The sequence below is a fragment of the Schistocerca americana genome, chromosome X (assembly GCF_021461395.2).
Source record: "Schistocerca americana isolate TAMUIC-IGC-003095 chromosome X, iqSchAmer2.1, whole genome shotgun sequence".
Classification (NCBI taxonomy): domain Eukaryota; kingdom Metazoa; phylum Arthropoda; class Insecta; order Orthoptera; family Acrididae; genus Schistocerca; species Schistocerca americana.
In genome coordinates, this window is record NC_060130.1 from 533,155,831 (window position 1) to 533,179,036 (window position 23,206).

General features: G+C 43.0%; 1 protein-coding gene across 1 annotated transcript; it reads right to left on the minus strand.

Moving 5' to 3' along the window:
* Positions 1–12,449: 12,449 nt before the first annotated feature.
* Positions 12,450–15,038, minus strand: LOC124556130 (aquaporin AQPcic-like). The gene is made up of 4 exons (XM_047130146.1): positions 14,987–15,038; positions 14,685–14,884; positions 13,110–13,253; positions 12,450–12,686 (listed from the first exon to the last, which is right to left on the minus strand). Exons 1-4 carry the CDS (start codon positions 15,036–15,038, stop codon positions 12,450–12,452), a joined length of 633 nt encoding a protein of 210 aa, XP_046986102.1.
* Between the last annotated feature and the right edge of the window lie 8,168 nt (positions 15,039–23,206).

Genomic DNA, 23,206 nt, shown 5'->3' on the forward strand with positions numbered 1-23,206 from the left:
AGTCTCAGGTATAGCATCTTAAAGGTTTGAATCAGCCGTTAGGCATAATTTGATGGCCCACTGTACTTGCAAATGGTACGAAATACAAATTATGAGTGATTATGCTTGTTGTTGGCTTTGTTGCGGTCTTCAGTCCAAAGACAGGATTGATGCAGCTATCTGCGCTACTCTATCCCTTGCAAGCCTCCTTATCTTCGAGTAACTGCTGCAACCTACATGCTTCTGAACCTGCTCACTGTATTAATCTCTTTGCCTTCCTCTACGGTCCCCCACCCCCGGTCAGTACCGTTGAGCCTTCATTGCCTGTTGGAGTGGAGTTTAGTTTTTAGTTTCGCTCTTTCCTTAGGACTGGTTTTCAATCTGAGCTCTTAATATTCATACAGCTGGTACTCTTTTCTCCAAAGGTCTCTAATTTTTCTTGAAGGCAGCATCTATCTTACCCTAGACAGATATGCTTCTACTTGCTTACATTTATTCTCTAGCCATTCCTGCTTCGTTTTGTACTTCCTGTAGATCTCATCTTTTGACGTTTGATTTTCCTTCATTTATTGCATTTTTATATTTTCTCCTTTCATCGATCAAATTCAGTATCTCTCGTGTTACCCAAGGATTTCTGCTAGCCCTCGTCTTTTACCTACTTGATACTCTGCAGCCTTCACCATTTCATCTCTCAAAACTGCTCATTCTTCTACTGTATTTTCCATTCCTTTCCCATGGTTCTTGTTTCCTAATGCTGGCACTGTAACTGTATATAAATTCTGGTTCTTTCAGTTTATCCAGATCCCATCTCCGCAAAAATCCTTCCTCTTTGCGGTTTCTTCATTTTCAATCTTCAGGTTATAACCAGTGAACTGCGATGAGAGTCAACATCTGCCCCTGGAAATGTCTTACAATTTAAAACCTGGTTCCAAAGTCTGTCTTGCCATTATACAATGAAGCGCTAAAGAAACTGGTATAGGCGCATTTATTAATATATCGAGACATGTAAGCTGTTGGAATACGGCGTTGCGGTCGGCAACACCTATAGAAGACAAGTGTCTGGCGTAGTTGTTAGATCGGCTACTGCTGCTACAATGGCAAGTTATCAAGATTTAAGTGAGTTTGAACGTGGTGTTATAGTTGGCACACAAGCGATGTTACACAGCATCTCCGAGGTAGCGATGAAGTGGGGATTTTCCCGTAAGACCATTTCACGACTGTACCGTGAGCATCAGGAATCTGGTATAACGTCAGGTCTCTGAAATCGCTGCGGCCGGAAAAAATCCTGCAAGAACGGGATCAGCGATGACTGAAGAGAATAGTTCAACGAGACAAATACAACGCTTCCACAAATTGCTGCAAATTTCAGTGCTGGGCCATCAACTGGTGTCAGCGCGCGTACCATTGATCGATATGGGCTTTCGGAGCAGGAGGCCCACTCGTGTACCCTTGACGACTGCACGACACAATGCTTTACGCCCCGCATGGGCCGGAGACAAATTCATGGACCCTGCATGCCAGCTGGGGACTGTTCAGGCTGGTGGAGGCTCTGTAATGGTGTGGGGCGTGTGCAGCTGGAGTGATACGGGACCCCTGATACGTCTAGATACAATTCTGACAAGTGACACGTACGTAAGCGTCCTGTCTGATCACTTTCATCTATTCATGTCCATTCCGACGGACTTGTGCAATTCCAGCAGGACCATATAACACACCACAAGTCCAGAATTGCTACAGTGGCTACAGTAACACTCTCAAGAGTTTAAATACTTCCGCTGGTAACCAAACTCCTCAGACATGAACATTACTGAGCATATCGGAGATGCCTTGCAATGTCTTGTTCAGAAGAGATCTCCACCCCCACGTACTCTTACGGATTTTTGGACAGCCCTGCAGGATTCTTTGTGTCAGCTTCCCCCAGCACTACTTCAGACTTTAGTTTAGTCCATGCCACTTCATGTTGGGGCACTTCTGCGTGCTCGCTCGGACCCTACCCGATATTAGGCAGGTGTACCAATTTCCTTGGCTCTTCAGTGTATAATCAGTGTTAAACCTCCGGTGTCTCTAGGTCTATTCCTCGTATACAACCTGTCATTCTTAAATTATGCTCTGCGCAAAATTCTATCAGGCAGCGTCCTGTTTAATTCATTTCCAACAGCCAACATTCACCTACTACTTTTCCTTTCTTTTCCTACTATCGAATTCCAGTCCCCCATGACTATTAAATTGTCTGAATAATTTTTGTTGTCTTCAGTCCTGAGACTAGTTTGATTCAGCTCTCCATGCTACTCTATCCTGTGCAAGCTTCATCATCTCCCAGTACCTACTGCAACCTACATCCTTCTGAATCTGCTTAGTGTATTAATCTCTTGGTCTCCCTCTACGATTTTTACCCTCCACGCTGCCCTCCAGTGCTAAATTTGTGATCTCTTGATGCCTCAGAACATGTCCTACTAACCTGTCCCTTCTTCTTGTCAAGTTGTGCCACAAGCTCCTCTTCTCCCCAATTCTATTCAATACCTCATTGGTATGTGATCTACCCATCTAATCTTCAGCATTCTGCTGTAGCACCACATTTCGGAAGCTTCTATTCTCTTCTTGTCCAAACTATTTATCGTCCATGTTTCACTTCCATACATGGCTACACTCCATACAAATACTTTCAGAAACGGCTTCCTGACACTTAAACCTATACTCGAATTAACAAATTCCTCTTCCTCAAACGTTTTCCTCGCCGTTGCCAGTCTAAATTTTATATCCTCTACTTCGACCATCATCAGTTATTTTGCTCCGCAAATAGCAAAAATCGTTTACTACTTTAAGATCTAAAGTGATCAGAAAAGCACTACATATCTATACAAATTAAAAAAAAACACGGATGTTCATAAAAATGTATGCATACTCAGCATTTCCCCCTAAAACCACTGGACGTCTGGAAAGAATCACTGAGTGGGTAAGAACTACCGCCCATCAAGGGTGAAAGAGCAGTGTAGCTAGAACTGCAAAACTACTACATATTATCACAAGTAAGCGTAGATTATGGTAGTTTTACTAGTAGCTTTGGTCAGTTAATACCAACTGCATTACGTGTATCTTAGGCGTGTCGCATCGCTATTGGATTTTACCTAATTTCGATCGCTTTGTTTGCATATGCAATTAGTATCTTAGAAAATTGCCCTAGGATCCGAAAGCAATGAATTGTCTGTAAACTATGAGAATTACACTGAAGCGCCAAACGAACTGGAACAGGCATTCGTATCCAAATACAGATACCTGTAAGCAGGCAGAGAATACTGCGCTGCGGTCGGCAACGCCCATAGAAGACAAGTGTCTAGCGCAGTTGTTAGATCGGTTGCTGCTGGTACAACGGCAGGATATCACGATTTACATGAGTCTCAAAGTGGTGCTATAGTCGGCACACGAGCGTTGGTACACAGCATCTCCGAGGTAGCGATGAGGTGGGTGATTTCCTCCCCCCCCCCCCACAAACATTTCTCGGGTGTACCATGAATATCAGGAATCCGGTAAACAAACAAAAAACCATCAAATCTCAACATCGCTGCGGCCGGAAAAAGATCCTGCAAGAACGGGACCAACGACGACTGAAGAGAATCGTTCAACGTGACAGACGTTTAACTTTTCCGCAAATTGCTGCAGATTTCTATGCTGGGCCATTAACAAGTGTCAACGTGCTAACCATTCAACGATCATCGATTTGGGCATTCGGAGCCGAAGGCCCACTCGTGCACCCTTGACTGCACGACAAGAAGCTTTACGCCTCGTCTAGGCCCGTCAATCCCAACAGTGAACAGTTGTTGACTGGAAACATGTTGACTGATGAGACGAGTCTCGTTTCAAACTGTATCGACCAGATGGACGTGTCGGGTATGGAGACAACCTCATGACTCCATGGACCCTACATGTCAGCAGGGGACTGTTCAAGCTGGTGGAGGCTCTGTAATGGTGTGGGCACCTGGAGTGATATGGGACCGCTGATACGTCTAGATACGACTGACAGGTGACACTTAAGCATCCTGTCGCGGGGACCCTACACAATTTTAGGCAGGTGTTCCAGTTTCTCTGGTTGGTTGGTCTAGGGAAGGGGACCACCAGTGAGGTCACCGGTCCCATCGGATTGCGACAGGGTGTCGGCCGTGCCCTTTCAAAGGAACCATCTCGGCACTTGCCTGAAGCGAATTAGGGAAATCACAAGAAACCTAAAACGGGATGATGGCCAGGGCGCAGGTTTGAACCGACGTCCTCCCGAATGCGAGTCTAGTGTACTAACCACTGCACCACCTCGCTATGGATTTTCTCTGGCTTTTCCTTGTATATGTGCTGTGTAGCCTACGTATCATTTCTTCTACAAGTTATCCCCCCCGTCATACTTAAACAGCATTTAAAGCAAAATTGAAACTGCCACCATTTAATGCGGGTTTCATTTGAAACTCTTTTGTAACTTGACAGAGGTGTTTTAATAAAAAATTCCGCATCTAACGCTATAATGCGCAATTTTCTAAAAAGTCGTTAACGTTTATAAAAACGCAAGACAACGTATCGAACATCGCTTCAATAAATCGTCAACTTTACATGAGACTAGTTTGTTATTCATAAATTAGTTTCGTACTTAACAGGAAACTCTTGCCTTTGACGTGATTAACCTATTGGGACATAATAGCAATATAGATTTTATATGTTGGTGCATATAAACTGTACTTGCATCAAAAGTAATTGCAGTGGTTATATAAAAACAAGTTAAGCGATCGACTAATTTTTATTAGTTCTGAAATTCAGTTTACAGTTTGTAAGGGTGCGGAACAGACTACACAATGGACTAATAAATATGCAGTTTTAATTACGTGCAAAAACAAAGGGAAGTCGTCGGCTCGGTTTCTCTCACACTTATTTTCTACCAGTCTTGTCAATACCGATGGCAAGCGTACCATTTCCTACCTTATCTATTTACTGTACCAAAAAGACCCGACTGTAGTTTTGGTAGAGCGCCACTAAGTGTAGCCCACGACGCGAGAATACCCATAATTTAGTCATCAAGTATTTGAGAATGGCAACACTTGGATACTTGCAACAAACTGTACACAATTTCCAGCTTCTAAACTTATCCCTTATTACATTTATCCAGTCCATGGATTAAGACTGCCACATGAAGCATGATTTAATGTATTACCCCTTTACTAGTAACTACGCGCAACATTTCGTAGAAGTACCCACGTATAATGCTGACTACTTAGAAACCTATATCGTTTTAAGGTACATTGTTCAGGAGACATGACACCACTGACAGATGCATGAGAAACTGACGCATTACACATTACGTTTTAACTTTACTTTTTTACTACTAACTATTCATAATAGATTTTGCAGGCAGTCACATACCACTGGATGTACGTGCAAAAATATGTCATTGTACTGAACATGGTTCAGGACATGCGACGTAATAAACATTAAGATGCAGGGGAAAAAAAGCTACAGGTGAAATATATGTACAAACAGTCGTAAAATACAATTAAATATCGTTGAAATATATTTTACATGTGCATATGCTGGAAAAGCCACAGGTAGAAAGCTCATCGTAAACGGCTGTAAGCATTTCAGTCAAATTGGTACATATATTAATTACAATTGGGAAAGAAATACTGTAGGAGTAAGAATCAAGCTTTTGTTTGGGGTTTTACTGCGTGGAGAGCGAAGGGAGGACTAGGGGAAAGGAGGAGATAGGCAACGGTAAGAGGAGCAGGACATGGACAGAGGTACGGGAGGGGAAGGTAGAGAGGGGGAGAGAAGGAGAGATATAGGAAAAAGGGGAGGGACAGAGACAAGGGCAGGAAGAGGCACGTGGAGAGATGGGGGAAGAGAACATGACAAGCAGGAGGAGGAAAAACAGGGAAGAAGAATGGACAGAAGGGCGAGGAGGAGATGGACAAAAATTGAAATGGGCGTGGGGGGGGGGGGGAAGATGAACAGGGTGAGGGAGGAAATGGGTAAAGAATAGGGAGTTGAGGAGGTGGCAAGAGAGGAGGCTGTAGAGATGGAAAGAGGTTGGAGGCGATGGACTAGAAGACTGGAATAAATACATACCCAGGCAATCCTGTGTACTCTGCTAGTTGTGAATAAACCTGGTAGCACTGCAAAATTATTCCAAGTGCAAGTATTCACAGTCCCATAATACCGGTATTATCAGTTCTAACTGGCTCCACTCGTTAGAGTAAGTCAGACTACCACTCGACGAAATTAAGTTTCGATGGAAGCCAATTTTCTGAGTCAGTTCTGAACAGCCATATTGAAGGACAAGTTTTTGCGTCTACCGTTGCGGAATCTAACTCCACGAAATCTTATGGATACATCACTGTCCAGATAATTACAAATCTCTCTCACACACACACACACACACACACACACACACACACACACACACACACACACACACACACACACGTACGTTCGTTCATGACTGGTCGACCTAACCTGGAATTTCTACGAATTTACGTCATTCAGCAAGTGAGAGATTACAGCAGTGTGAAATTAAACTTGATTTATGCGTGCTATCTTAGAACTAGAAGTTTCAGAAGTCACGCGCAAAACTCCATCTCAATTTTCATTGCAACTGGAGTAAATTACTGGCATCCCTAAAAATTTTACGTCCTCATTACTGGAAAGTAGACTTTCACGTTCCTGCAACAGTTCCACGACGATGCCTGATCTGCAAGAAGGGCTCAGCCTTACGATGCGAGCTAACAGAACTTTGTTCTTGTGGGCCTGACGGCTCCACGTCCACCTTCAGGACTCACGTGAAATGTTACAATCAGCCCCACCCCCACGTCTGCACGTAAATAGGCTTGTGTGTTCACTGATTATTCATTATAAACATTGAAGAGAACTACTTACCTGCCAATAGCTAAATTGCAGTTGGATGAGTGGCGGGTAGACCTAGAGACCTTTCACAACTCTCGATGGCAAGTAAGTGGAAAGTGCTGCTCTGAGAAATTTGTAGAGGGTTTGTTTCTGTTTAAAGTTCATGAACAGTACAGTAAACGAGTTTCGTCCATAGAAATCTATTAACTTGTCACCTGTTGATTTCAGTCATCCTGGGTTGAACAGCCTAGATTGTCTCAATACAGTAGCCGCCAAGCCAGCAAGTGGACAGCAGATCGCAGGTAACAGGTTACTGGACAATTTTCCAAGAACGACCTAATGTGTTCCACTGCCTCTTGTTGAGCAGGTATCGAAATTTAAGTTTACTTACACTTAACGATGATTACGACGCTACAAGTAAGCAAGTTACAATACAACCAGCACTATCCCAGACTTTCAGTTATTACAGAACTCAGGGCTTTTAAGTACGACGCATAATATACTCTACCGTTGTGCAGTTAAACATGGCCTAACTGGGCTGGCGACCGCTAAATAATTTGTTAGATTGCTGAATAGGCACTATGTGAAGCCTACTGTACATGTGAAATCCGTCTGTCACATGTGAATGGTAATCGTGACAGACTACCCAGGTTCAGATCCCGGCACTGCCAGTAACTTTTCCCCTTGGTAGGAGGGCTAGAACGGTGTCCACTCAGCCTCGTGATGCCAGTTGAGGTGCCACTTTCGAAGTAGTGGCGCCAAGCTCTGCAAAGACGGCCACGGCCGAGAGCAGTGTGGTAGCGCCACGCGCCTTTACAATACATTGAAAAGGCCACTGGCTAATGCCAGAATTGGCCAGTACGGTCCAGCCTGGCCAAGTTTACCTTACTGTATGTGTGTCGTACTATCACTTAACTTGAGCGTTCCGTTGAACATATGCACGATCGATTTAAGTGGATTTGCGAGTGGCACTTCACGAAATTGTGTCGTGTTAATTCGAATTATTTGGGAATGAACAAGGCTAGGGCATTTCACACATTGCCACGTACGTGGGTGTGTACTGCGCACAGTGGACCCCACTCCATTGATGCGTCACGTCATTGCAGGAATTATTGGCTTGAAGTTCAGCCATACTTTGAACTATTGCTGAGGCGACACCTATATTGAGAGCTGTTGCCGGAGATGTATACATGTGTATGCATGTAGTGTATGCGCGCGCGCGCTTCCAATATCAACGACTCATCGAGCGTTGTTAGTAACGTCAAATTTGACTAACGTATCATACGTTTATGTCTTTCAGTATTTAGGATTCATTTCTTATTTGTATGGTTGTGGAGTGAACTGCGAATTTAAATGCCCTAACTGGATCTTTTAGAGCGAGCGACCGCCTGCCTGCCTGCCTGCCTGCCTGCTTGCTTGCTTGCCGTATCACGTCGGCAGCCAGGACGTCTTGAGATTGGCACCTACGACAAGCTTACGTCGTAATGAAGTAACTGAAGTGAAAATGATACGTCAACCTATAGTAGCAAGGGCGGAGAACCACGGAAATTATTGAACTAGTGATACGCCAATGATTTAAATTTGTCTTCTTCCAAGCACGCAGAAAATTTCGTTTACTGAAGCAGCGCCCTCTGGAAAAGAATTGTGAAACAGCCCAGCTGAAGAACGGTATGTACCTGAAACAACTGCACGTTAAGAATATTCACTTATGTTATATGAACATAAAAAGGGGGGGTGTTGTGCCCAAGTACTGTGATTTCGAAGGGTCGGGTGAGACTTTCTTGTGCCTATCCTAGCTTTAAGATTATCTAATTTTACTAGTCAGCAGATACTAGCTTTCGACATGCTGAATTTATTGAACGTGGACAACATTTAAAAATACACTGGAGCATAAAATCTCAGTACATTGTAAATGTTTCACATTACTAAAATTTTACATCCATTATATGTCCTTGCCACGCCTAGCGAAATAGGCGAGTTCTAGTATGCATTCTCTTAACATCAGGCTTAATTAGGTTTACACACTCGTCCACAAAGTTCAGGCAGAAATTGGACAATGCCATGTTGTCAAGAGCATTACATTTTTGTTCCGTGCTTATACATTCCGTTCCGCTACCCCTGAGGCCATGCCAGAAGCTTGGCCTGGAGAAGCCCTACTCTCTGATGCATCCACAGGCTCTTCTCGTCTGAAGTATTGGTAGACGATACCCGCAGCAACACCGCCTACGCACGGTCCCACCCAGTACACCTGCAAAAGACGGCCGAACCAATACTAAGCAAAGCTTTGACAACTCACTCTCATAATGCATTTCACACTTTTCATTTGATACATACCCAATGGTTTGTCCAAGATTCAGTAACGAAAGCAGGTCCGAAAGAGCGAGCCGGATTCATACCAGCACCAGTATACTGCATCTGCGAAAAATGAAGGTCATTTAGTCTTGCACGATACCTCAGATATTTCCGCGTTACATTTGAATCCATCTGAATAGTGATTTACAGCTTATTGAATTTTAGGCGGTCCTTTGTCATTTACAGGTGCGTCCTGTGGCTGCTTTTTCAGCTACCATCAGGGTTTGCTCTACTGACCTACGAAGTGAATTTTCTATCGTTGTCAATTTCTGGGTAGCGTTCTACGAAACCGTAAATTCAACTGATACATCGTAAAGTAGTTTTACCTTCCCGAAACCTAAGTTATGAAGGTGCGCACATATCTTAACTACGTGTTATTGCGTTTGGGACGATACCTTCACGTTTAGTTGGGCATATACTTAACGTAAATGAGCCACTTTCATTGTAGCAGTGCTTCTGGTGTGTGAAGATCTCTTTACCACTCTGATGACAGTCACCTTATGTCTGGACAAGGTCGAGCCATAAGCTTTCTATAGGGCGTTAGTCCACATTCCAAATTTAAATCTATTTGCACAGTTTAAATACTTAGGTCACCGATTACTTTTATGGCTCAAATGGCTCTGAGCACTATGGGACTTAACAGCTGTCGTCATCAGTCCCCTAGAACTTACAACTACTTAAACCTAACTAACCTAAGGATATCTCACACATCCATGCCCGAGGCAGGATTCGAACCTGCGACCGTAGCAGTCGCACGGTTCCGGACTGCGCGCCTAGAACCGCGAGACCCCCGCGGCCGGCGATTACTTTTATACGAGGGTAGACCAAGAGGCGGTGCCCTGTATCAAGTTTAGTGATTGAGAGAACAGCGGAATTAGTAGATTATAGCTTTAACTGTCCTCTACACACCTCCCTTTTTGCACTGTCGCCAATGCATTCGTGCCTACCTGCGACATTACTGAACCAAGCCTTGCTTTTTCTTATGTTTCGGCTGTTACGTTCACGCAAGTCATTTGATCTTTAACAGCGTATGTTGCTTTCTTAAGACCTAACAGTCAAATGGGCTGTAGTTTGCAAGATTCACCACTGACCAGTTTCATTTTACGATCGCTTGATGCGAAGAACAACGTTTGGGGGCGTGCGTTATTGGCTCCCTAAGGCTCTTAACTCTGGTTACAGAAGCGTCGCTGTTTATCGTGAACTAAAGCGTATTTCTTGTTTATCATTACCAGTATGTCTTCGATCCCTATCTAATCAATGTCTGCCGGCAGACATGCGGAATTTCCGAAGTTTTTCACCTAACGCCACACATTGTCCATATGCATTACAGCATACCCACACACCAACATCTTTGAATTCCTGTCAGGAAGAAGGACCCCGTGTTATTCCAAGCTTGTTCTGATACCTAGAATTAATTGGACAAAATTTATACAAATGTATGGTGAGTTTTTAACGGTCGTGTTGGTGGTGAACAGTTCAGGCTGTGGTATGCATGAGCTTCGCTGCTGCATTTTTATTGAAATTTTTTGAACACAGGAGTTATTTTGTTTGTCCAACACTGAATTCAGATCTGAAGGGCTCCTTCAGCAATATGATTAAATTGTGTTCCGCGTCGCATTACAGATTTCCAGGTAAGAAACCTGGCTCAGGAAAAACTTGTCGAGGCCAGAGAAAAGAACGGGTTTTGTAGACTGGCCAGAAACTGCCGGAAGTCGCTTCGGTCCGCTCCCACTCCTTTGAACGACCCTGATTCTCCACTTAGCTTGCCTTCGCTGTTGGGTAGCTACTATCAGGCTTGGGTATTTACTGCCAAGATCTAATGTAGCGTGCAAAGAAGGAAGTGCCGCATATTGATATTTACCGGATGGGAGTATACCGAAATGACCACGTTCTAACCCCACCGTGAGAACTACTAATCACAGAAGTTCCGTTTACCGTCCACATACCCAACAGGCACTTCACATGCTTAATAGCCATATATACAGCTTTAGTTATGGGCAGTTCTTGCCTAAAACCGAAAGGTAGGTTATTCTGACTTTCTCGAACTAGCTGCGAAGCTGTGTCATCACGCAATTCGAAATTTGAAGGTGGTAACCGAAGATCCAGTTTCAAAACGCTGAAAAAGTAACTACTCATGACGTCATATTAGGACGGATTATTATCGAAGGTGGGGTGGGGGCACTATGGTACTTACTTCACTACATGGCGCTGTAAGACGCAGAATTTGTTAAACAGAAGACACGGGGTACACAGCTGTGAGACGCTCGGTATGACTATCCATGCGGGATGGCGCGCTGGTGGTGAAAGTGTCTTGCAAGATCGGTGACTCAGATCTGCTGAAGTTCCTGACGCTTAAGGATAAGAAAAAAAATTGGGCGCTGGCCCATTGTGAAGGGTCTGGAGGAAGGTATAATTCCGTTAAGACAGGTTTTTTGAAGGAAGAGAGCAATTGGTCCGACTTCAGCACATGTTGCTACAGCATTACAGGAGGGAGTGCCAATATGCAGTGGACGGCGATTTAAGTGAACCTTAGAGTTGTGAGGACTGCAGAAAGTTCTGCGGAAACTTCCAGCATTGCTCTCCAAAATTAATCATGTTCAAGAGTTGCTTCATGTTGACCTTCCAGCAAGGCAAACGTTTCGTCTAGCATTTCCTGGCAGCATCGAACATACGAAGCCTATTTTTCCATCTTCAAAGACACGCCACTACGCAGAATTGCGGAATGTGTCATTCAAATTCTGCTCTTACATCAACCGGTGCCGTGGTGGATCGGCCTACCTGACAGTGCCTTAACTATTTAATGCCGAACTCGAGCAATCACATTGCCGTTGGTTTTTATGCGCAACTCACACGGTGGCCGTAGTATTACCCGCCCTGCTATCATACCCTGTGTAACCACAGATCGTAGTTATGAGGGACCGTTAACACTGTTGGCGCTGTTTGTGTCGCTTATGAAACTATCAATTCTTCCTTAAAACCCAACTGATGCAATACGTTAATTGTTAATTTCCTGAACTAGATGCGTTGGTAAAAACGGGGGTTTTGAAAATTTAGGGACGTATCAATGTATTTACCAAGTTAATAATGAAATTGGTGTGCCGACTTCTACGCTGCCGATTCTGCACCTAGGCCGCTTAAATCAGGCACCTCCACAACCAAGTCTGCGGCTGTATTAGCCTGGGTCTCAACGTCCGCACAGCAGCTACAGACTTATCAGTCATTGAAATTAAACCTCAGAGCACCCATGATCAGGGATCTTGGGCCCCTGGGAAACATACCGCGAACAAGTGGCAGGCTGTTATAGACATGCCGACAGTGAAGGGTCCTGCTGCCGCCGCCGCCGCCGCCCCTGTGGCAGCGCTGTACACGGCCATCACGAGCACGAATGATATGACCATCTCCACGAAGCAGCCCTGCGTCGGCGTCACGTGCCGATTCAAGGCTGTAACGCCCAGCGTTGCGACCGTCTCGTTAGGTGTCAGGGCCTGCAACAACCACAACATAAAGCTGCCAAGGTACCTTCCATCTCACTGGTACTACATTTACATTTCAAACCATTTTGTGGAAAGAGCGAACAAATTTACTACAGTTAACACAGCTGGACGAAGTTTACAGTCCCTCTTCACTAATATGGCTGTTTTTCAGTTCTTCGACTACGAAGATTTGAAAGCCTTAGTCGCTGCTCTGACAGTTGCTATACAACTCCGCGTTCTGTACTATTTGCTGCTTTAAGGCGTCATTCTTTGGCAATTAGTTGCCATGTACAGTTATTCTCAGATTATAACTCGTCAAAATTCCAGACTTTACTGAACAGTCTACCGCGTAGGTTTGAAACCATGTCCTTTTTTACCATTTAACTAACAATTGTTAGAACGAAATAACCACTTCAACAGGCCAGCTACGAGTACCTGGAGCACGAATGAGCCAGCGGTGGCGCCCACGCACTGCGCCGTCACGTACAGCAGAGCCTTCAGCGGGCCCAGGAAGCCGCCCACCACCAGGCCCACAGTCACTGCCGGGTTCACGTGAGCGCCACTTACGTAGCCCAGCGTCTGAAAGCAAACATTTTGGTCAATCACATTCATCTACTTCCACATACAAATATTTCGGTGCAACTACCCCGAGTTTAAGTTAAGTGGAAATGGATACGCTTAAGTTAGTCATGTTCTTGCAGTGCCTCTTCACTCGTTTATTGGATATCCCAGGTGCCAAACCATACAGAATTTTTCGAAAATGGCCTCAGGAAGACTTGCATCGTCTTCGTACCAAGACGTACTTACCTCTGGTGTCAAGAATTTGAATCGTGTGAAGTCGTTTTCGTTGACTGCTTTTCTACCAGTGAAGAACCTAATCCTCTCTCTACCAGCTTTATCGCAAGTGAAATCGTGCCTCAGTATTAATGGTACTTCCGACAAAAACTGTTCCGCTGTTTTGCCGCAAATGGATATTGCGACTGCACATCTGTTTAGTAGTTTTAGTTTGCTAACAACGAATTTCATATAAATTTAAGCAACCGATTGTTGACTGTCTGAAACCTGTCATCGCGCTATTTGTGAGAACAGCGTTTTAGTAGCCAATTGCCGCGTGCTCTTTAGGAGAACTTGTAGCATTGGCACGTTGAACCTATTTGTTCGAGTGGCACTGACCATTACTTCTACCCTCCACTTTTATTCAGACACACTCAATGGCACCTTTCTAGCCATTCCTGCAGCGGATGTGTGAAATGCTTGCATTACAGCAAGGGGAATGAGTTACAAACCAGCCATTAAGCTATTCTGACATAGAAATGCATTAAGAAAGGTCAATACGAGTGAGCCTGACGAGTTAAGCTGCTGACATTTAATTATCTCGTCAAATTTTCGTTTCCTAGGGACCGAACACTTCAATACTGTGCACAGGCGAGCACCTCTAGTTGCTACCGCCATACACAACCATCACATTTAAGCAATGAGATTCATTAGGGGTTTATTTTCACATTCTAATTGTTAAGTCACTGCGAATCCTATCTTGTCCCGTACCTTATAACCAGTTTAAGACCATTGTCAATGCCGTGAACATCATGCGCATAATACGGATCACAACGGCTCTGCCGCGAACTTAGTAATACTGACAATTATAGCTGAAGTGTCTGGCCTTAACCCTAATATGGAGCGAATGTTCTTCTGCCCACAGCCGTTACATGGCCTGCGAGCTTCCACATCTTGTGACGTTTTCCACGAACGAGACACTAAGAAAGCACAGACAGCCAGCACACACCGTCTTCCAACTGCACTTTGCGCCCCTACTATCTATGTACGCCGCTGAAAGAGCGGCCCCAACACGCCATGACCAGGTACTTTCTAGTCAGTAGCAGTCGAATCTACCTCAATTCCATTTGCGATACGCAGCTCACTACACTTACTATTATTTCCCCCCGTTACTAGCAAGCTTAACGAGTGACCATTTCTTGCTCTCTAGAATGCGACCAATATTGCGATACCTACCTGCACGATGCATGCGACAGTAAGTCCAAATGTCAGGGCCACCTGAACAGTCGTCGGCTGGTAGCCTTCCGACCACGCCGTTGTAGTCGAGCCACACCCGACGACCACCAGCAGGAACGTGCCGAGGAGCTCAGCAGCCAGCTGTACCACCACTGTTTTCCAGGGCTTCATCTCGTCTAACCTTATCAGGTCCAGGACGCCTAGAACATAAGCACAGTGTCACTTCCGAGACATGGCATTGCAAGTTTCAAGAATCTAGGTGAATTTGCAATGGTCTTGTGGAAACACTAGGTAAACCATACTGTCCGCCGCTTCAACGGCTGTCGTGCTGAGGCACCCTCCGTCCTCAACCATGCCGTTTCTTCTAGCTGAACTGCCACCTGTTTTCATACTGCAACTGTCGCAGCACTATACTATGTCTCCTATCTACAAATTAAGACGGCGCCCCTATTCAAACGCAATGAGTATTTACAGGATTTATCACAGTAATAAATTTTAGTTCCTCTTAGGCTAGAGTTCCTCTATCTACATTATCCTTTCATACACCTTTTACTTAATCTCGTTTCGTATCTTTTCCCCTTGTGTCAAAGAAGCACAGTATGCGCAATCATTTTGTATTTCGTTTCAAAATGTCATTTGTGCCTCGTCCGCGGCATATACATCCTGTTTATGCTTGCCGCTTACCTGAACTAGCGAGTGACTTCGTTTCCTGTGCGGTCAGTAAGCTGTTTACACACACTAACTGCGAGGAACTAGCTTCTCACCCCTCTGAAGAAGTGTTAGCTAACATGGGAAAGAAATCTTGAAATTAGGAGAACATATAGTCATTTCAGACGCAGAAAGTCAAGAACTATCCTTTACGCTCTAAGGATAAGGGTCCGAACCCTTTCATAAGGTTTATTAATGCAACCTTGTGCAGGGTGGCGCAGGAGGAATGAGTGACATTACGATCATTTGAATCAAAAACCTGGGAAACAAGCTGCATAATTCACACCTTAAGGGCTGTGAATACCTGTTCAGTAGAAGCGATTTGTGCCAGTAGCTATGATCTACTACCTCTGAAGTTTTATTTCAACTGCAATTTCTTCAAATCACGAAGTGATTTGAATATTGACCCTTTCTCCTAGGACACATTGTCTACCAGACCTCTGTGACAGGCTACTGAAGAAAGTGACACGCTTCTTCAAAGTATCGATTAATGGAAAACCTCAGCTGCGTTTTTACACATCTGTTACGACCAGTTTCGTTTCTTTATCTACAGGTCGCCAAGCTGTACTGACGTCAGGAACTAGATGGTCTGGTATGTAATGTTGCAGATCCCATCGACGTCACTTCAGCCCAATTTGGCAACCTGGATGTACTCTAAGAAATTAAACTTGTTTTATCGAATGAGGATTAATACAGCCGAGGTTGGTTTTAGTCACTAGCAGTGAGCTCAACATGATAAACATTAAGCGCTGCTTTGTTCTCACATTGGGGCTTGTTTCTCATGACGTACGGAGCTGTACAATGAAGATATATGCCGCGAAGCCTCGTTAATTCTACCTAAATTAGAAGACGGCTGGAATGTTTTACCAATATGTGGCGTGACGGAATCGCTCATTCCAACAATAGTGGATATGTAGAAAATAATAAAAAGCGGAGGGTTGGTGGTGACGATCATGTCTCATCGTGTTTCCTATAATAACGAGAAAATTTAACTCCCAATCTTTCAGAGACTGCTTGGAGGTATTCTTAAATTGGGATGTTATTGCGCATTTTAGCAGAGATGGGACGGCGGTCAGCAGCTTTTTCCATGGGGTTTTACGGGTTACTTGTGGCCGCAAAAGCGAGAAGTTGTACATGTGACCGACGGACGCACCCTTACATTGCCAAACTGACTTGGCATATTTTGATAAACTTAAGCCCTGATACTGTACTCTAGCGTTCATTTCTTTGCCCTAGCCTTTATTTCAGAGTACAGGATTTCTGAGGACAATCTGAATTTTCCTCAAAGCAGACGATCAAGTATTTTCAATTTTTAACTATTCGTAAAGGAAAAACTTCCATCACAACTTTATATTTGCTCTTCGAAGACAGGCACGTTTTGATTTTCTATTTCAGATAATTTTCGTCGTTAAATTTCTGAAAGGAAAACATGATAACTGCCGATTACGTATTAAAAAATTAAATAACGAGGTAACCTGTCGTTATAAATTTATAGAAACGTACGCGGCGAAGACACGTAATTAACTGTGGGTCTATACGTTTATGAAGTTTCGTATGAAGGATCTTTTAGTGCAGGCAGATAAAGATAACAGCCTTCTGAGACGCTAAATCCGAAGACGAAGTTCAAAAATCACATGCTGAAACACCTCTAGAACATGTTTTAAACTGTTCCATCTGACAACGCGCTCATCTAACTACCATGTTTCCTAGAGTACATCGCGTGGAAATTAACGATTAGTGTTATGACAGTAACCACGGTCACGTTGACTTACTTGGTCGGAACCCACGGAAGTTTCCGCTGTGGGATTTAGCGAGTGGAGTAGGAAGAGGTTGATTCCCACCACTATTTTGAAACTGTGGTAGCGTAATGTCTTCGTTGCGTTTCCGAAATAGCCACCTTTAGTGGCTATTTCCCACCCCCATCACAGTTCTGACAAAGCCGCTATCTGGTCAACCGCTTACAGAGAAGAGTAAATATGAAGCCAGCAACATGGTGCTTTTTTTATCGAAGCAGCTGCCGCACGATGTTGCTTGACTTGGCATGCAACGTATCTACGCTATACGCTCTTCGTAATCCCATGTAGATTTACCATTCCTAGCTGATTGTGGCACCTGCCGCAGTTTTAAGCTGTGAAGAAGCTTCACTGTCAAAAATGCTCATCACGGACCTGCAGGACGGGAAGGTGATCGATTAATGAGCAACAGCCGTCTGAGACATTACGAAGCACTGAGGTGGCAGTCTGGACTCGTTTGTACCATTCGCGAACAGCCATTCGTTTCTAGCGTTTAGCCTGACGGTCACTTACTGTCTCGGGTGCAGCATCAAGGAATAAATTTATGGAACGAGCTCGCTCTTTCAGAACTGCCGTAATACATGCTACATTTAACACGTAGATTTTTCTCCTGCTTACCCCTTGCAAGACAAATAGGTGAATAAGCTCAAGCAACATTAGTACGTGTACGGCAGCAATTACATCGACAGTTTACGAACCAAGTAATTCGGAACTTATTAGAACGTAACATTTCCACTAGCTGCATAGGGCGTCTTAACCCACACCGATAGTACTGGGAAATTGTGACAAGTTTTTTTTACAGCTATGCTAATAGCTAAGCCGGAAGACAGAATACGTGGTTCGCGTGCAATATGTAACAGAACGAGCGGAAAGGGGTGGTGGGCATTCTTAAGTAAATTACGTGTTTGATACGCCCACCTTACTTCATTTTTAATGTTTAAGGTGTTGACATAGCTACAAATGTATCACAAAATTTTGTTGCTTTGGGAGGATGGAAATGCTATTGAAAGTTTTCTGCATTTTTTTACTCTCGCGTGTGAAATTTTTCAGCCAGTTTGGATCAGGAGCCTACAGCGGCCATGGAAAATTTCAGTTCCTCCACACGTTAGTTAATACATTGGATCCCAAAGTATTTCCCGAAAATACTGCGAAGTTCAAAATTAGATTAGAGCTTACATGGAGGCTTACTAGAAATTGTTCTCCCGTGAACCAATCTGTGTCTAACAAGGGAAGAGAAACGGCAGTGATACACAAGGTGGCCACCACATAACTGACGAAGCGTGTTATATTGAATGGTCACCCATCTCTGAACTACGCTGGGAGGTTCTAGCACCAAACTCATACCGAAGTTTAAAATAGATTACCAAATTTGTACCGAACAGAAAGCGACCCAACAAACGTCCACTCTTATAGTATGGAATTATTCACGCAAATGAAAAACTCATAAACTGACGTAGCCATTATGTTAAAAATGGTATGAGACTTTATTTAGAAAGTTCTAGCTTCAATTGATGAAGTTTCTGAAGTGAATCTATTGGACAGCTACAGAATAGTGCACTACAGTCTGCAACATGGCGAGTGCGTTCAGTTACTACTTACGTAGCCTTAGCTCCCTGCTTCCCTACACAGCATTGACCGGACACCTCAATCCGTTGCAACGAAAGTTCGAACAGTGATGACAAAATCGTCATGAATAAAGCAGAATGACGTAACTGAGACATAAAAATTTGATCGGTATGCGTTCCTCTATCTACCACGAAATCTTACCTTTTATAAGGCAACTAGTTTAATTACTACTGGATCTTGAAGCATCCAGCATCAAAAACTAGAAATTACGTGGAAGATACACAAACACATCGACGTTCACAAATTCAGACAAAAACAAGCCTAAACTGTATAAGACTTTAAAGCTATCGGTATTATACACATGCAATAGCTCTTCCAACTTACATTGCGGAGTAAATGGATGCCTCAGTGCAGACAGACACATGGCTGTGATGTTCCACAATATCAACAAGACCGGCGCTGTTGGCAGACTCGCACTACAAATGGGCAGGGCGGCTAGTCTCACATAAACCTCTAGTAGACCAAACACTGTCGCAGCAAAGACGGCACACTTCAAGACAGCAGTCACCGAAGAACATGCTACACTACAGTCTCTGTCCAATCTATGTATTACAATTTCTTTATTTTTTGACATAACGTCACGTCTACAGTACTTAAGACATTACGATAATCTTACAGAGATACTGTAACACTTCATGGAATTTAGTTTTAAAGTCATGCTTTATTAGTTTACTTTTCAGTGTACCAATGAGATGTGTAGCCTTCGAACTTCAACATTTCAGTTAACAGTAGAATCTGCGAGCAACTCCTCGTCCAGCGATAGCGTACAAAATTCTAGAAAAATAACATCATATGATTTAACAAACTTGCACTGAATGGTCGAACTGAATTTAACGTTGATGGCATCTAGGCAGTAACATCAAGACACAACGTGTTAACTGTTCTTTCGCCACTGCTTGTGGTTCTGTGTGTAACATCTGATAGAGGAGAAAGAGTGGACGGCAGTTTTTTGGAATTTTATGGTAACGCCGGACACCGTACTGACTACATTTGTCTGTAGTCAGTTTGCTTTTGCAAAGCGTGGAAAATTTTAGCAACTACCACGAACGTTGCATAGTTCTCTACACCCTCGTCTTTACAGCTTCTTTCTTAACTGTGAATCAAGAAGTTTAATCCAAAGTGTCCTTAGCTGATGCCAATGAAACTGTTTGTTCTGCAGATGTTACTGACAGCAGAAATGATTTATATTCCTGGCAGGAGTCTAACGCCTAGGATTGTTTTACTCTATACCTCAGCACGTACACCCAAAGTAACATTGATATGTAACACAGATATGTCACTTCACTTCTTATCAGTAGTCCATCCGCACATTTCGTTCCATTACAACTGTATTACTCATATCTTCACTTGGCCACTCAGCCACGGGAAAAGCAGATAAATCGCACGGGAAAATTAAAATCACTTTTGGAGAAAAGGAAAGAAGCTACACGAATATCAAGGGCGCAGATGGGAAACCAGTAGTAAGCAAAGAAGGGAAAGCTGAGAAGCGGAACGAGTATATAGAAGGACAGTGCAAGGAAAAATTACTTGAAGGCAATATAAAAAGAAAAGATAACCTAGGTGAAGATGAGAAAGGATGTAAGATACTGCGAGAAGAATATGGCAGGCCACTGAAAGACGTAAGTTGAAACAAGGCCCTGGGGTAGACGACATTCACTCAGAAATACATATATTCCTGGTTGAGCCAGCCATAACAGAACTAACTCGTGTACAAGGTGTAGGAGACAAGCGAAATATCCTTAGGCTTTAAGAAGAATGTAATAATTCCATTTCCAAAGAAAGCAGCTGTAGATAGATGTGAATATTACGGCACTACCAGTTCAATACGTCATGGTTGCAAAATATTGACACAAATTGTTTACAGAAGAATGGAAAAACTGGTAGAAGCAGACATCAGGAAGATCAGTTTGGATTCCAGAGAAATGTAGTAACATGCGAGGTTATACTGACCCTACGACTTCGGTTACAAGATAGATTAAGGAAAGGCAAACGTAATTTATAGCTTTTGTAGATTTGGATAAATGTTTCCACAATGTCGACTGCAATACGCTCTCCTAAATTATGAGGGTAGCAAGCGTAAAATACAGGGAGCGAAAGAATATATACGAGTTGTACAGAAACCAGAACGCAGTTATGTGTCGAGGTGCAAGAAAGAAAGCAGTGGCTGGGAATGGAGTGACACAAGGTTGTAGCCTGGGTGATTCAATCTGTACACTGAGCAAGCAGCAAATGAAACAAAAGAAAAATTTGGAGAAGGATCTAAGGTTCAGGGAGCAAAAATAAAAAATGTGGACTATCACTGGCAAGAAAAGCGTTTCTGAAGAGGAGGAAGTTGTTAACATAGGCTATAGATTAGGTGTTAGGAATCCATTTGTGAAGGTATAAGGGGTGGAGGGTGAAAATCGTAGAGGGAGACCAATAGATGAATAAAGCAAGCGAGTTGGAAAGGATGTTGGCTGTAGGCTTGAACAGGATCGAGTAGCGTGGGAAGATGCATAAAACGAGTCTTCGGACTGAAGACCACAATAACAAACAACCTTTATAATCCCAATCTATCCTTTGCGCCTGCGATTCCTTCATGTTAGTGCTGTGAAGTGAAATCATTCTTTCTTATTTTAATGACTACCAACGATATTTGTGTTTTAAAATACACCTAATGGTTTTTAGCACCTTAAATGTACAAATGTACTTTTTAACTGGTAAAGAAGAAGCATAGATATTCTAAAATTGTTTTCGTATATTTTCGTAAATGCTCTCTGCTGATAAACCGCAATTGTATCGCTGCCGTTCCACTCCCGTTCTTACGGGTATGGGAATTAAATTACAGTCAAGAAAAAAAAAATCTGTAGTCAGTGTACTAATTACGGGAAATAAAAAGGATGCATGCTTTCTGCGCTATAGGTGATGGTACTCTGAGGAATGTTACAGATTCAGATACGTTCCTCATTGCCTGTCCCAACACACAATAGCTCCCTCAATATGGTCGATAATCGGAAGAAATGTTTTCATATTACTTTCGAAAATGGAAATTCAGCGTAAACGTTTCCCTTTTTTATGCCAAACTGAAGATTAATTTTTAACCCCATAATACCGAATGTCGCGAATTTCCATCATACCAACGCTGTGCTAATAATTGGAAGGGTAACTGTTTTAGAGTGCCATTGCCTGTAGGTGTTGATTCAGCATGAAGCTACCAACGCATGTGACAAGTGCGACATTCTTCTAAGTGATTCGGGACCTCTAAAGCACCACGATTTTTGTATTTCGTCTAGAAATTTATTCCATTTTTAAGTGATTAATTTTCCTTTTGACAACGAGGTCATTAGGACGAAGCACACACCTGGAATTGGAAGGGATCTGACTATGTCTTTTCCAAATGAACCGTTCTCACATTTGCCTCGAGTGATTCGAGCTAGCTGCTGGCCGGATGGGGATCTGAACAGCCACCCTTTCGAATTCGTGTCTAGTGTCTTACCTCTTATGCGTCCTCGCTTGGTCCAAACTAAAGACAAATAAAAATGTTCGATAACTTATAAAACCTAACATTTGCTTTATAGAATAGCGTTTCCAAAACGGGGTCGTATAGGTTATCGAGTTTTGCAACGAATTTTACATTCTAGTGTAATCAGAATTGAAATATTTATTGCTTAAAGATTAAAATAGTGGGCTTTACCAACTCAGTTAATCGACTTCGTCCACAAAAGGCGACGATCTTCGTTAGCATATAACTTTAATTCCACAGTTATATTCACTATTTGAAATCGTCATCATCATCATCATCATCATCATCACCATTATTATTATTATTATTATTATCATCTACATCATATTTTAGGTCCTTGGACCAGTTACAGTGATACAGCTCATTGCCCAGAATTTACACAGATCAGAAGTCACAAAAATGTTTTGAATAGTTTCCTGAGAAATGATTTGATTCGTTCATAACTTTTGGGTAGTGTGACGTTACCCACCCTCCATAATTTGTAAGTATGGAATTAACGCTTTTATCTTCTACTCAACGAATGAATCAGCCATTATTTTTTCTCAACTATTCTCCCTATAAATAAGCAGTACTTTTTCCTTATCTTCGCATTTGGTATAATCGAATCGTCACTTAAAAGGGAAAATGCAGAAAATATTAAGGATTTCAAACTTTTTGTCAGATACTTGCGAGATGACGAAGAGATATTATGAACTGCCTTGAAGCTTGCAACATTTTCTTTCATAGGGAATAGTTTGACACAATATTTATGGCATTACACCCATTCGTTCAACATATTGCACATTTTCCGTGTTTGTTCTAAAAACCACTTCCATGAATGGTCGATTCCATTCTGCTTCATTTATCAGTTTGCTTTATAGCCCATTTATTATCTCTCCGATGTTCAGGGAACG

What these genes read in the sequence shown, in the direction of transcription:
- LOC124556130 (XM_047130146.1), bottom strand. Translation starts at nt 15,038, where the DNA reads ATGGTTGAGGACGGAGGGTGCCTCAGCACGACAGCCGTTGAAGCGGCG. An exon ending in AGCCGTTGAAGCGGCGGACA is followed by an intron (nt 14,885 to 14,986) that starts GTATGGTTTACC and finishes CTTATGTTCTAG; the next exon opens with GCGTCCTGGACCTGATAAGG. An exon ending in CTGTCGCATGCATCGTGCAG is followed by an intron (nt 13,254 to 14,684) that starts GTAGGTATCGCA and finishes GTTTGCTTTCAG; the next exon opens with ACGCTGGGCTACGTAAGTGG.